Source organism: Mobula hypostoma, chromosome 14 (genome assembly GCF_963921235.1).
Source record: "Mobula hypostoma chromosome 14, sMobHyp1.1, whole genome shotgun sequence".
In the NCBI taxonomy this organism is placed as follows: Eukaryota; Metazoa; Chordata; class Chondrichthyes; order Myliobatiformes; family Myliobatidae; genus Mobula; species Mobula hypostoma.
In genome coordinates, this window is record NC_086110.1 from 21,024,745 (window position 1) to 21,039,860 (window position 15,116).

Here is a 15,116-nt window from a genome sequence, read left to right on the forward strand (position 1 = left end):
AAAAGTGAATTTGGTCATGCCACTGTGATTCTTAAGGAAAAGGGTTAAGGAAATCAAACTCCAATTTAATAACACAGTTCAATGTTACAGGAGTACAATATTTTGATCACTCATATTAAGGGTAAAGATAATGTGATTGCTGATTGTCTATCTAGATGTTAAATGTACAATGAAATTTTTTTATAGAGTGGTATTTTAACATTTGTAACACTCATGCTGTATATTAGTTTGTAAAGTGCTGAAAGATAAGACTGTATATATTGTGTACGTTGTAAATTTTATACCTTTGTATTTTTTGTGTAAATTGTTAATTGTTAAAATTTTGTTCCTTAAGAGACCAAATTTTTTTTGGAGGGAGGTGTTACATACCTCAAGGTGATCTTGTGAGAATGATGTAGCGGTCTTTTGGAGGTCACCTGATGTAATTTTCCCGCCGATGTGAGGTCACACGATGACATGTGCACCATGAGTATAAAAGGGAAGATCTCTGGTGACGCAGTTAGTTATTAGTTTTCCAACTAGAACGTTTGTCAATGTCTCCGTTCTGTTGTGTATTTGTTTTTATGATGCAGTTTCATTTTTAAAATGGAGTGTTACATTCTGTTGCAAGGTAAGATAGTGCTGAATTGGCAGTTTACCCTTTTTGCCAGATTTGTTAATGTACCTTTTCAGTAGTATTGGAGAGCGAAGACTTCATCGAAGTACAGGATTGAAGGATTAAGAGAAGGTGGTATCGTTCGTCAATTTAATAAAGGATCAACCTTATTGAGTCTTCGTTGAAGAAGTAGCGACCTGCATCGAGATAACTCTTGCCAAAGGAACAAGGTAGTTCATGCAGAATTTGCTCTCTGGAAATTAAGGTCAGTTGTTTTAAGCCGTTTATTTCCTTCAGTATGAATCCTTTGGACAGAACCAGCAGGAAAGTCGCGTCTATGAAGAAATCCTTCTCCAGAGAAGTCTCTCCCAATTGAATGTATAAATCTGTTGGACTTTCGAATTTACCATTTTAAGAACTGTGTTTGACTTTACCGCTTTAAGAACTGTTTTCACATTTATCTCTTTAAGAACCAGGCTTGTTTATAAAACAGAAATGCACGGTACACAAGGGAGCACAAAGGATGGGTAAAACAATGGTTAAATGGCAGAAAACAAAGATGTTGATTTTTGGATTTGAATGATAGTGTTGTCCCCTTTGCTGTCTCTTTCTTGGTTCTTTATGCCTGCAGGCATTCTGTCAAAAAGCACTAAACAGAAACTGTAGTTCCTTTCTTTTTATCCAAACTTTTAACCAGAGCACCAAGTGAGATTCAGAAACTGAAGGAAACATATTTGCTTTCACAAGTTTTGTTGTGGAGCAGAAATTCTACAGAACTTTCTCAGGGGAGTGACCATAAGCCCATAAGACATCAGAGCAGAATTAGGCTAATTCAGTCCAAATGGTCAGCTCCACCAGTCCATCACGGCTGATTTCATATCCCTTTCAACCCAGGAATTCTGCCAGTTTTCCACAGCAGATCTAAGGAAAACTCACATATGTACTGCATCAACTAATGTACACTATGGAAGTGCAAAAATAATGTCTCATTATTTGTCTTCAAATAATCAAAATATATAAGAAAAGAAGCAGATTAGCAACTTGCTGTTTGGAAAGGAATGACACTCATTGGTTCGTTAACACTATTGACAATAAACTGGACTGGTCTAAGAACACTGAGGCTGTCTACAAGGGTCAGAGCCGTCCCTATTTCCTGAGGAGACTGAGGTCCTTTAACATCTGCCGGACGATGCTGAGGATGTTCTACGAGTCTGTGGTGGCCAGTGCTATCATATTTGCTGTTCTGTGTTGGGGCAGCAGGCTGAGGGTGGCAGACACCAGCAGAATCAACAAACTCATTCGTAAGGTCAGTGATATTGTGGGGATGGAACTGGACTCTCTGACGGTGGTGTCTGAAAAGAGGATGCTGTCCAAGTTGCATGCCATCTTGGTCAATATCTCCCATCCACTACATAATGTACTGGGTGGGCACAGGAGTACATTCAACCAGAGACTCATTCCTCCGAGATGCAACACAGAGCGTCATAGGAAGTCGTTCCTGTCTGTGGCCATCAAATTTTACAACCCTTGGGGGGTCAGACACCCTGAGCCGATAGGCTGGTACTGGACTTATTTCATAATTTACTGGCATAATTTACATATTACTGTTTAACTATTTATTACCATTTCTATTACTATTTATTATTTCTATGACTATTACTATTTACTAATAGTAATACTACTATTACTATTTCTATTACTATTTATTATTTATGGTGTAACTGTAACAAAAACCAATTTCCCCCGGGATCAATAACTATGACTATGACTATGCTAACAACACAAGAGATTCAGTATTGTAGGTTAACAAATAGCTGCAGAGAGAAAGCTTCCAACAGGTAACTGGATACACGTGACCTTGTCTTATGTAAATAACCGGTTTCTTGCACAACACTTCAGCAAAGTGGAAAATAGGAAACTCTATTCTGTTTGCTTCAGCAGAGCCCAACTCAGGTTTTCCTCTAATTATTAGAAGTTTTAAACAACAACTTCCCTTCAACCATTCAGTTCTGGAACCAACCCATACAACCCTAATCACTACCACAGCAGAGAAATGCTAGCTATGACCACTTTGACCTGCAATGACATTGCTGTTGTAGTTGTGATCTTTCCTACATCATTTAAGTTTTTCTTGTGAATGTTGTGTATGTCTCGCCTTGTCCCTTTGACACCGTTGCAACCAAGTTTTTCATTGCACCTGTGTTTGCTTTTTATTCAGAGACACAGCACGGTAACAGGTCCTTCTTGCGCTGCCCAACTGCACCCATGTGACCTGTTGAGCTAATGAACTGCATGTTGGAACGTGGGAGGAAATCGGAGCACCCAGAGGAAAGCCAAGCGGTGACGGGAAGAACATGCGAACTCCTTACAGACAGTGACAGGAACATACCCCTTATACATGCACTTGGGCATAAACTTAACTTTGACTTAGACCCACATTAACTTACTTCAAGCAGCACACACCAAAGTTGCTGGTGATCGCAGCAGGCCAGGCAGCATCTCTAGGAAGAGGGACAGTAGACGTTTCAGGCCGAGACCCTTCGTCAGGAACTTACTTCATGTCATGAAGTTATCTCTGGACTGAAGAAGGATTTGAATAAAAACCGAACATGCTGGAAACTTGGGAAGTCAGGCCCCTTCCATGGAAAGGGGAACAGCTCACTCTCCATGAGTTTTTCCAACATTTTCTGCTATGATTTCACCTTTCCATCTTCTGCAGTTCTTTTGATTTTCATCAAGCATTGGAATATATGCCTGTTCAAGTGCTGATGATAAAGCTACCAATAAGTGGGGTTGCTAATTAATAGTTTTAATCAAATAGTGCATGAAGTAGAAATTCTGCTCTGTCAATAGCAGAAGGCAAACTGATTCACACACCATTGTTCTGGAACTCTGCAGCCCTTTCCAGATCCCCACTCCACTGTTCAGCTGTGTGACGGCCGCATGTGAAATAAGACAGTGGCTTCGTTTCTATTCTGCTTTTATTGACATTAGCCCAGGATTTTAGTTGGGCCTACACTCATCACCCCCTGCATTGGGGAGATTTGCTCTTTTCGACTGCAGGAATTCTGAAGCTCTGTTGCTAATCCAATGCCCTGTAGGCAGTAGAATAAAGTGAACTTCAAATCATTCAGTTGCTCTGAACTGAAATATTGCTTCCATCCGTTGGAGATAGAAGCAGGCATGGGTACTGTAGGCACTTATTTTGGGAATTGCTCATGAAGCAATGGAGGGGAGGAGAGGTGTTACAGCCAGGATCAGAAATGTTTGGGATTTTCCAGTGCCTCTTTCAGTGCCTCGCTTCCCCAGAGCAGGACAAACCAGTAGGCTTGGCCTCCCTCAGTTTATCAAAGTTTATTTCTTTCAATATTCAAGATTGTTTATCGCCATTCTTTGGTACAAGTGTAAAGAAGAGCAAGATGATCTGGATCCAATACAGCTTTAAAAAGTACAGGAAGCATAAAGAACACAATAAAAACAAAAATAATCGCAATGTGTTATTTATTGATTAGCAAATATAAAAGCAATCCTATAAATCACAATAGGTGAGTAACTGTTTGAGTGTGACCAATATGTACAGAAGATTATTGTACTGTATATACCTCATGGACAGGGACTAGCTCGCCGTATATACCATATATACAGGAAATTAGCTTACTGTATATACTACATGGATGAGGATTAGTTTACTGTATATACCATATGCATAGATTAGTTTACCATATACACCATATGTACAGGGGATTAGCTTACTGTATATACCGTATGTATAGGGGATTAGTTTATCATGTATACCGTATGGACAGGGGATTAGTTTTCTGTATATACCATAGGTATAGGGGATTAATTTACTGTATATACAGAGACTGACCGTATGCACATAAAGTGTATAGATTACATTGAGTGGCTAATGTGAATGTAGTGGTGATGAGTGGGTTAATGTGAATGTAGTGGTGATGAGTGGGTTAATGTGAATGTAGTGGTGATGTGTGGGTTAATGTGAATGTAGTGGTGATGAGTGGGTTAATGTGAATATAGTGGTGATGAGTGGGTTAATGTGGATGTAGTGGTGATGAGTGGGTTAATCTGGATGTAGTCTGATGGGTGATTTAATGGGCGGCGGTGTTGATCAGTCTGAAAACTTTGGAAAGTAATAGCTTTTTTCGTTTTGGACCTGGTGTAAATGCTGCATAGCCCATCCAAAAGGCATCAGAGACAGCAATTTCCTCTAGTTCTATGCTGGGCATAGTGAGTCACTGCCTTTCAATCCCAAATCATTGAGTGCAGGGGACCGCTCCATCTGGCATCTGCCCTGATGCCACACGCAGACTGTCGGTTTCACAGCGCCGTTCGGGCAGAGTAAAGTCGAGTGCATCCATTTTGAGAAGCAGGAATTGTGTGGGGGCTCTGATCAAACTGCATAGGAGAACTTGCTCCTCTATCATAATCCACTGCCTATGTCCTCCTTCACAAAAATCACAGTGGCTACACTCTTGATCAATGAAAGGGCTGTAAAAATCCCAGAGAATTGCCCTCGCGTGTCATTTGTGGAGGTGTAGTTCATAAAACATCCAAACCACTATGAATGGGGAAAAAAGCAGAGGGATTTACAGCACAAGAAGAGACTGATGTCTCCAGTTACTCCTTTAAACATGAGGTGGCTTCAGGTAATAAGTTCCAGACCCCAACCTCACTTTCGGTTCAGAAATTTTTTCTCAACTGCCCCCAGTTGTTCTTGTTACTAAACTCTGTTAAGGGAAATAGGGTCCTCACTGTTTATTCAGCCTGGGCCCCTCAGAATTTTATGCACGTCAATTAAATCTTCCCTGGTCTGGAAATGTCCTTGTAAATCTCTTCCACCCACATTGAGTGCTATCACAGTGTGTCTGTAGTGTACCGACCAGAAATGCTGACAGGTTTGCCTCTGCCATCTTATTCAGCATCATCTCCCTGCTCTTGTTCTTAGAGAATCAGCAAGTATCCGAAATGCCTTTTTTAACCACTTGATCTGCTTGTCTACTCACATCCAGGGATTCGTGATTCCATGCTTCTTCCACGTTCTTAGCATCAAACCATTTCTGGTGCACCAGCGCCTCCCCCATTCCTCCCCCTCCCACCTAAATGGGAGGGAGGGAGAGGGGGAGAGAGAGGGAGAGGGAGAGATTGTCTTTATTCCCTAGACTCTTAACCCTGTCAGAAAATTTCTCTTTTTTCCCAGTCTTTGTTTTCTCTTCCATCCAGTTCTTGCCCCATTCCTCCCAGGCTTCTATGTACTGGAGAGGACCGCATAAAAAGTATCGGGGTCTCCGAAAGTTGGTAAAGAAATTGAAGCAAAATACATGGTGATGTAGGAGTTATAAATGTGGGACGTGTTACCTTAGAAATGCTTTGATGCGCCACCTACTGGAAACTTTAATTAACTACCACAGCCTGAAATTTCTACTGCAAAGTACAAGTTAACTTTCACCAGAACAAGCTGCATATTTGTTCTTGGTTTTCAGTGTATTTGACAGAGAAACACATAGCGGCTTACGCACACAGACGCAATGATGATGTAAATTACACAATTTTTTGTATCCTCGATTGGGACTGGTTGTTAAGCCTCAGAGTCGGGTTTAATTGGAAGTTTAAGGCCAATTGGCCTTTGTTAATGAGGGTTGAGCCGTTGAGAATCAGATAGGACAGTTGAGTCATACACAAAATGCTGGATGAACTCAGCAGGTCGGGCAGCATTCACACACAAAATGCTGGTGACACGCAGCAGGCCAGGCAGCATCTATAGGAAGAGGTACAGTCGATGATACAGGCCAAGACCCTTCGTCAGGACTAACTGAAAGAAGAGATAGTAACAGATTTGACAGTGAGAAGGGGAGGGGGAGATCCAAAATGATAGGAGAAGACAGGAGAGGGAGGGATGAAGCTAAGAGCTGGAAAGTTGATTGGCAAAAGGGATACAGAGCTGGAGAAGGGAGAGGATCATGGGACAGGAGGCCTAGGGGGAAAGAAAGGGGGAGGGGAGCCTAGAGGAAGATAGAGAGCAGGCAAGGAGTGATTGTGAGAGGGACAGAGAGAGAAAAAAGACCCAATGCAGACTGGGAGACCGTTTCGCAGAACACCTACCCTCTGTCTGCCAGAGAAAGCAGGATCTCCCAGTGGCCACACATTTTAATTCCACGTCCCATTTCCATTCTGATATGTCAATCCATGACGTCCTCTACTGTGAAGATGAAGTCACAATCAGGTTGGAGGAACAGCACTTTATATTCCATCTGGATAGCCTCCAACCTGATGGCATGGACATTAATTTCTCTAACTTCCGTTAATGCCCATCTCCCCCTTCGTACCCCATTCCTTATTTATTTATTTACTTATTAATTCTCCTTCCCCCCCCCCCGCCACTTTTCTCTCTCTCTTTTTTCTCTCTCTGTCCCTCTCACAATCACTCCTTGCCTGCTGTCTATCTTCCTCTGGGCTCCCCTCCCCCTTTCTTTCCCCCTAGGCCTCCCATCCCATGATCCTCTCCCTTCCCCAGCTCTCTGTCCCCTTTGCCAATCACCTGTCCAGCTTTTAGCTTCATCCCTCCCCCTCCTGTCTTCTCGTATCATTTCGGATCTCCCCCTCCCACTTTCAAATCTCTTACTATCTCTTCTTTCAGTTAGTCCTAACGAAGCGTCTCGGCCCGAAACATCGACTGTACTTCTTCTTATAGATGCTGCCTGGCCTGCTGTGTTCCACCAGCATTTTGTGTGTGTTGCTTGAATTTCCAGCATCTGCAGATTTCCTCGTGTTTGCGGGCAGCATTCACGTTCACTTCCATGAATGCTGCTGATTTTCGACTGAGTTCCTTCAGCATTTTGTGTGTGTTACTTTGGACTTTCAGCATCTACAGAATTTGTTGAATTTACCACGCTGTTCCTTCATTGGCGCTCGTTCCCTCTCTCCACATGCCGCCACTGATCGTGGGCAAAAACTCATTCACACCGCTGCAAAAGGTACAATGCGATGTTAAAAATCAGTGTAATCTCGAGGCAGCAATTTTGTGTTTATATCTCGGAGCTTTAGGGCCTGCTGGATCTTCTGATCTCCCTAAAACGTTTTTTTCCCCAGTGTAAATTCTCTGGAGCTGTTACACTTTATTCTGCATTCTGTTATTATTTTACCTCTTTGTATTGTGTAATGATTTGATTGGTATGAACAGTAGGCAAGGCAGACTTTTCACTGTACTGAGGTACATAAGACGATATTAAACTAATTCCAATTCCAGTTTATTTGCAGTGAAATTTTTATTCACACTGTTACGTAACCGGCAACAATGAATATCAATCGAGACCGGTTATATAAAAACAACCAAACATCAGGTGATCTGCACCGGACCATTACATCATTCTCACAAGATCTCCTTGAGGAATGTGACAACATTGACACCCGTACAAAAGTAACAGGATAGACCTGAACCCGAGGGGGACCAATATATTCACTAGAAGTGTTGGGAAGGGTTTAAACTCTTTGGGTAGGGGATGGGAAACTGAGTGATAGGGCCATTGGTATACAAGCAGAGGTAGTGTGTAGTGAAACTGTGACGAAGGACAGGCAGATGAAAGAGCAAAATAGCCGGCAGTTGGATGAGTTGCAGTGTAACGGGGGACAAGTGCAGGGCATCAGAGCATTGGGCTCTGAGGTTTCTAAGAGCACCTGAATTTGCTAATTGTTGCTTAACAGTTATTAATGGTTTAAGAGTTCCTTGTGTTTCTCGAGCGACTCGCACTTTGTAGTGCAGTTATCTGGTGCTTTCTGTTTAAGTTTGTTAAGTTTATTTTGATAGGCTGAGATTCTGTGTTAGTTTTATTCTTGAAGCAGATGCCCGATTAGCTCCAATCGGGATGTCCTAATTTTGAGAACAATTTGTCTCACTTGGTCGAGCTACCTCTGTATAAGCTCTCGTTTCTGTCTCTACATGGAAGTCTTTATCTCCGATGTTGCCAGTGCACACCACAGCATTTATCTACCAGCATCACTGAAGGACATCTTGAACAAGTCCCTCATTCAGGACTTCCAGTGGACACAGATCTGTGGCCCCGTCACAATCACGGATTCGGCAGCCCAGCAGATACGGCAATTGAGCTCGTGAATATGCTCGTCTCAGCTAATTATCATTTCACTGTAATAGTACTTAACTCCATTCGTTCTGTCGTAATATTTGTCGTGACTTGGACACAGCAACACTTCGTTGCTTGCATTCTGCCTTACCTGAGGAAATTGGACTGTTGAGTCAACTCACCCTGAAAACTAGCGGTATTCATTTACTGTTTAGTTGTTCTTTTCCAGCTGCAGTGTAGGCTTTGTTTTCCATTTGAGAGTTTCAGTTAATGGCCTTGTTTGGCCTAGCATTTATTGTTTTCTTTTCCCTTTAACACCACTCGCACTAAAGTCTGTGAACTATCGACCTGTTTCAGTGTCTCTCACTCCACACTTGGGGCATATCTGAACTCAGTGATAACAAGACTGAAAAGGATGATGAATACAGGACTGAAGATGTTGTATTTGGATGCACTCAGTATGCTTAATAAGGTAGATTATCGTGTAGCATGGTTAGAGTTTAGTGGGTATGACGTTGTGGGCATCACTGAGTTGTGTCTGGAAGATTATAGTTGAGAGCTTAACGTCCAAGGATACACATTTAATCAAAAGGACAGGCAGGTGTCCCCCCACCCCGTTTTATTAAAACAAATCAAATCCTTTTAGGTGACATGGGATTGGAAGATGTGGAATCGTTGTGGGTAGAATTAAGGAACTGCAAGGGCAAGAAGTCCCATATCGGAGTTATATACAGGCCTTCAAACAGTAGCCAAGATGTGGGCTTAAAATAACAATGGGAGATAGAAAATACATGCCAAAGGTAATGTTATGATGGTCATGAAGGATTTCAATATGCAAGTAGGTTGGGGAAAATCAAGTTGGTACTGAATTTGGATTTATAGAATGCCTATGAGATGGCCCTTTAGAGCAGTTTGTGGTTGAACCCACTAGGGGATAGGTTATTCTGCATTTGATGTTTTGTAATGAACCAGATTGAATTAGGAAGCTTAAGGTTAAGTAACCCTTAGGAGACAGTCACCGTAATATGATAGAATTCACCCTGGAATGTGAGAGGGAGATTCTAAAGTCAGATGTTTCCATATTGCAGTGGAGTAAAGGAAATTACAGAGGCTTGAGAGAGAAGCTTGAGAGAGATGTTTCCTATAGTGGGGGAGTTTAGGACCAGAAGAGAAAACCTCATAATAGAGAGGCATTGATTTGCAATGGAGATGAGGAGGACTTTCTTCAGCCAGTGAGTGGTGAATCTGTGTAATATGTTGCCACAGGCAGCTGAGGAGGCCAAGTCATTGTGTGTATTTAAAGCAAAGGTTGATAGGTTCTGATTAGTCGGGGTGTGAAAGGTTATGGGGAGAAGGCGGGACAATGGGTTTGAGAGGGAAATGGATCAGCCATGATCAAATGGTGGAGCAGACTCAATGGGCTGAATGGCCTAATTCTGTTCCTGTGTCTTATGGTGTTCCAAATGACAATTTTCACTTACTCATTGAATAATATTCAAGCTCCATTTTTCACCCTGACTGGAATATTGATCATCTTCAACCTTCAATACAACTTCATAGATTTGCCCTGACTGCTTTATCCATGCAGGGTTATCCCAACTCTGGACCATTCCAGTCTGCGGCTGCAGATCTCTGCAACTTCACACAGTGCTGTTCTCTGCTTGAACACGGAGATCACCCTGACGCCCAGCTCAGAGAAAGAGATTTCATCTGTTTTCCCTTCAGCTCCCAAGAGCAGGCAGAGTGGACACAGACATGTTCCGCACCGGAAGCTTCCCCACCATCCAAGTATTCAAAGCCCGCAACCATGACCTTACAGAGCATCTGCACCCTCCACCCTTCCTGGCAGCTGCCTGCCTGAAGTGCCTGGGTCTGGCCCTCAAAGATCTCAGTAGCTTGCTTTACACACAAGGGTGATCCCTGCAAGCTTTGTTTGTCAGCAGCCTATCCTGGGTCCTCTAACTCCATTTCTCCCTATCACCTTTCCCGTTTTCTTTCTCCCTCTCTTTTCTTCCTTTATTCACTTTCGTTCTCTTCCTTTTCCCTACTCCCTCTGTCTTTGCCATACCCCTCCTCTTCTCACTCAACCACTCTCTCTACTACTTTTCCCTGCAATCCCATCGTTTTCTCCTCTGACTTTCTTCCTCCTGTTCACTCCCTCTCTTTCCTATCTCCTCTTTATTCACCTCCTTTGCTCCCGTTCCTTTCCCGTTCTCATTTCATTCTTCCCTCCTTTTCTCTCCTTCCCTTTCCCTCCACCCATCCTCTTTATTCACTCACTTCCTTCACTCCTCCTGCTTTGTCTCCCTTTGCTTTGTTTTTTGCTCCCCTTGTCTTCCCTCCTTCCCTGCCCTTCTTCCCTCCCCTTCCTCATTTTGGCTTCAAGCTTCAGTGTGCGCTGATAAAAATTGTTGAGTGTCAAAACATTTCCTAATTCTCATTGACTGCTGCGCTAACCAGAGCATTCAGATTGAGTATTGAACATTTAGAAAACAAACATCTGCATCTTAATTGGACAACCTCAGACCTCTATTACTGGCTGCCATTTTGATAGTGTGCTCCATTGAAAATCTGAGGAGGATTATGTCATGGAGTCAGTTATAATGCTGTGTTGACCTGACCCCAACAACACATTTACTGCTGTCCAGTTGAATACGTGTTAAAGAGCCTGATTGAAGCACTCTCCATGATAATGAAAGGAATTACTTGCAGGTTGCTTGTTTTTTCTGGTGTCTTTCACTCTACAGTTCACAGAACCCTCAGCATTGTCAAGGACACCTCCCATCCGTCCCAAAATCTCCTTGACCTCCTACCTGAATAAGAGCCTCTATCCCCAGGCTGAGATAATCAACCTCAGATCCTAAATATGTACCAGACTGAGATTCTAGAAGCAGCTTCCGCAAACAGAAGTATATTTCAGCAACATGAGTGCCCTCTAGGTCATCGCTATCAACTAAGGATGAACAATATTTAAATTTTTAATTGGTGAGATATTGCAGAATTGAAATTACATTTCTTTCCTCTGTTTATTTGAGTAGACATGGTTAAAGTTTCTGTTCAAAGTGCAAAGAAAGACACTTTTGTGTAATACATTTGTATTCTACAAAATGTAACAAAGTCCTCCACCTCACCCCAAATAACTGGCGGCAAATTTAAGGAATATTGTATTTGCCCTTTAACCGTATGGTAAAAATTTGGCTTTAAATTAGACAAATAATTCACCAAATTCTCTCTGTCATTAGAAATTTTGGGGCATTTGTGACAAATTACTGGTGGATCCATTATTTCCTATCACAAAAGGAGTTTAAGAAAAATTTGGATAGGTACGTGGATGAGAGGGGTATAGAGGGCTATGGTTTAGGGACTAGGCAGAAGACCAGTTTGGCATGGAGTAGATGGGCTGAAGGGCCTATTTCTGGGCTGTAGTGCTCTATGACTCTCTCACACTAAATTACAAGCTGAGCTGGGCTGCACTCCACTGCAAGTTTCTCCTTCTCATCAAAGTAAAACGTTTATTTCAACTGCAAACTTACAAGTTGCACATGGAAAGCAACATAACGTAATATAAATCTGTTTACATCTAAAACAGAGAAGTTGTCAACAGAGCGGACATGTACAAAGCTAGTTCTTGCCCTGGTCACAGTCACTACCGATTTTCCTGCAGTAACAAATAGCTTTAAAGAATCTGCAGTAACAAATGGTGCATGGATCACAGCAAGGCAGAGCATGGCCAAAGCAGGACTCTAGGTGTCGAACGCATCTCCTGGGCGAACGCTCTGATCTATCCATTTCGACTGCATCGAACATCAGCTGTAAGAGAAAGTGTTAAAGTTTACAGAATATGAAATGTCACATACCATTTTCAATTTCTCCAACTTTGCAACGAGAATAACTAGTTGCATTTAACATTTAAACATGGACTACCAACTATATACCCTGTGGGCCAAATGGTCTCCTCGTTCATTAAGGAGATATAATGCCGTAACCCTGGGACTATGTAAACCGGCATTGCCTCTTCCATACATAAGTCAGGGAGTGATTAAACCAACCTGGGCTAGCCCGGGTAAGGAGGGTGTCTTGGCATTCAGCAGAGCTAAGCCTGTCAATAGGCAGATGTCTCCAGGTTACTCTGCTTTAAGAAACACAAGGCAACAGAAATGACCTCATGACAGATTAGTTGAGGCTGAAAAATGCAGGTCTTGTTGGTGCTGGAGAGGACAGAACATCGTTGCAGAAACACCTAAAGTACCCCAATATCAGAGTGACGTTGGGATTAAAAACTGTGTGAGAATATTTCCTCATTCATAATTTTCTACTATTTTAACTAAGAAACAATTTTATATTAAATAAATACAATTCATATTAAAGAATCCTAAATATTAAATAGCAGATGATTGTGTACTAATGTTGGGCCAGAACAGTGAATAACAGAATTTAATTGAACTGCTGATGTTTCAGCTTTAATTCGTATTATATTTTACAATATTTGTTATAAAAAGTCAAATTTTAAATGTAATTAAAAGTTGATCAGTTTACTGGATATCAGTCACTCTGCCTTTGGAACGATAAGATATAAAAACTGGATTTACCTCAGGATTGAGCATCATCTTTTCTGACATTTGATGTTCTTTTTCCAATGTGGGTTTAGTCAGTGGACCTGAATTCACAACATTAACAGAATTCGTCAAATGTCTATCCTGTTGTTCATGCAAACATTAAATTTCAGGGCATGAAATGGTGACTTGGTAGATTGCAATAATATTGACCTAAAATAAAGGCTGCTGCACAAACCATTCTCTACTTTTCTCAAAGGATTTGTGTTCTACCACATTAACATTCCCCAGAAGTTTGGAGAAGAACCCAGAGAATTCAAACAAACAAAACTGACAGAGTGAACTGTAAGAACAAAGAATAAGAGACAATAGAAAGGCACTCAATCTCCAACAGACTCTCAGCCATACAGAAGACTCACTCAATGATAAAGTGAGGTTTAAGAGTAAATTATTTCTAAAGGTGACAGAGCACAACAAAAGTATGTTCTGGGTGTAATGTCAGGGATATCCAAAATGAGTTCTACATTGCTAATTAGAGACTACTCTAACAAACTGCCTATGTACATTGAATGAGAGTATTGGCTTCACGGTAAACAAGAGCTGGTCACTTACTTTTCTTCCAGTGAAATATATTTTTGTAGGTTTCCTATGCGGAACCTGTACCATGCTCTCCCACTGGAGTCATTAATCCATTCAATATTCTTGGATAAAATGCAACAGTCAACTGCGACTGAAGCAGTAGATAATTAGTCACACTGAGAGCCTCAGACCAGGATTAATGCAGAGAGTGCAGAATTAAATGGAGATGGTTAATACTCACCTGCAGCAGAAAATAGGGTCTTGCCCCTGCTCAGGGATGTAAAGTCGGCATTTGTGGTCACATCTCTAACGGCGTTGGAATCCAGTTCAGCTCTGATGGCACCGAAGCAGAGAATGAGCTGTAGAGCACAGCAGTAGAGCAGCATGGCATTAACCATGATACCTGCAGGATAATGGCACAACACTCAGCAGGGCAGCAACACCCCACCACAAGAAAAATAATCTGTTTCTATTAATACACTGGGCAATAACCCTACTTTCTCTATCATCAGCGTATAACGCATCTGCTGAAGTTGGATCTCAGAAATCACTTTGATTTAATAATCTCCATTTACCTGCAAGGAACAGCTCATGAAGTGAAAGTGAACTTTTTCATTCCCCAGTCGGTGGTTGCTGAGAGCTGCTATCTGTTTTTGAACTCCTGTGTTCACACTTCCTGGTTTATATCGACTGGATTTATTAACTTCAACGTCACACTGACGCCATCACTGAAATGGGATTTGGATCCACCTCCAGCAATGTTTCTTTAAAGTCACCTAATTTAGTTTCATGTTAGTCCTGACTGAGTGAATAGCATTCTCAGTCAGAAAGCTGTACATTTGAGTCCTACTGCAGAGATCTGAGCACAAAATCCAGCGTGCCACTTTAGTACAATGCTGAAGAGCAGTGAACTATTAGAAGTCTTTTCTTTCCATAAGGCATTAATTCCATTTCAGGTCACAGGGCATTATCTGATGTGTTCTCCCAGGCTCCTGAGTTGACCCAAGTTGTCCATGCCAGACAAGAAATTCATCTACACTTTGGCCAGCATGCTTTCATATACATCAACCTGTCTCTTCATTTTTTTGTGTGTGGGGGAGGGGGATTTGGAGGTCGATGTGCCTGTTCCATTTTTATTCATTTGCTTTGTGCGGGGAGGAGGGATTTGGGGTTTGATGCTCGTGCTGCTTTCTTGGTTTTGTGGCTATCGGGAGAAGAACGATTTCAGAGTTGTATACTTTGATAATAAATGAACCTTTGACTCTATGTCTCTAACAAGGAAGATAATCCAGA

At 41.9% G+C, this 15,116-nt stretch overlaps 1 protein-coding gene across 1 annotated transcript; it reads right to left on the reverse strand.

The window, feature by feature from the left end:
- Positions 1-12,302: 12,302 nt before the first annotated feature.
- On the reverse strand, positions 12,303-14,479 carry LOC134356469 (agouti-related protein-like). Its single transcript, XM_063067426.1, has 4 exons — positions 14,399-14,479; positions 14,065-14,226; positions 13,281-13,348; positions 12,303-12,501 (listed from the first exon to the last, which is right to left on the reverse strand). The coding sequence occupies exons 2-4, from the start codon at positions 14,219-14,221 to the stop codon at positions 12,313-12,315; spliced, it is 414 nt and encodes a 137-aa protein (XP_062923496.1). The 5' UTR covers positions 14,222-14,226; positions 14,399-14,479; the 3' UTR covers positions 12,303-12,312.
- Positions 14,480-15,116: the final 637 nt, after the last annotated feature.

Excerpts from the sequence above, each read along its gene's own strand:
- LOC134356469 (XM_063067426.1), bottom strand. The coding sequence starts at position 14,221 with ATGGTTAATGCCATGCTGCTCTACTGCTGTGCTCTACAGCTCATTCTC. Across the intron at positions 13,349-14,064 it reads GACCCTATTTTCTGCTGCAG|GTCCACTGACTAAACCCACA; the intron begins GTGAGTATTAAC and ends TTGTGAATTCAG. Across the intron at positions 12,502-13,280 it reads AGATGATGCTCAATCCTGAG|CTGATGTTCGATGCAGTCGA; the intron begins GTAAATCCAGTT and ends TTTCTCTTACAG.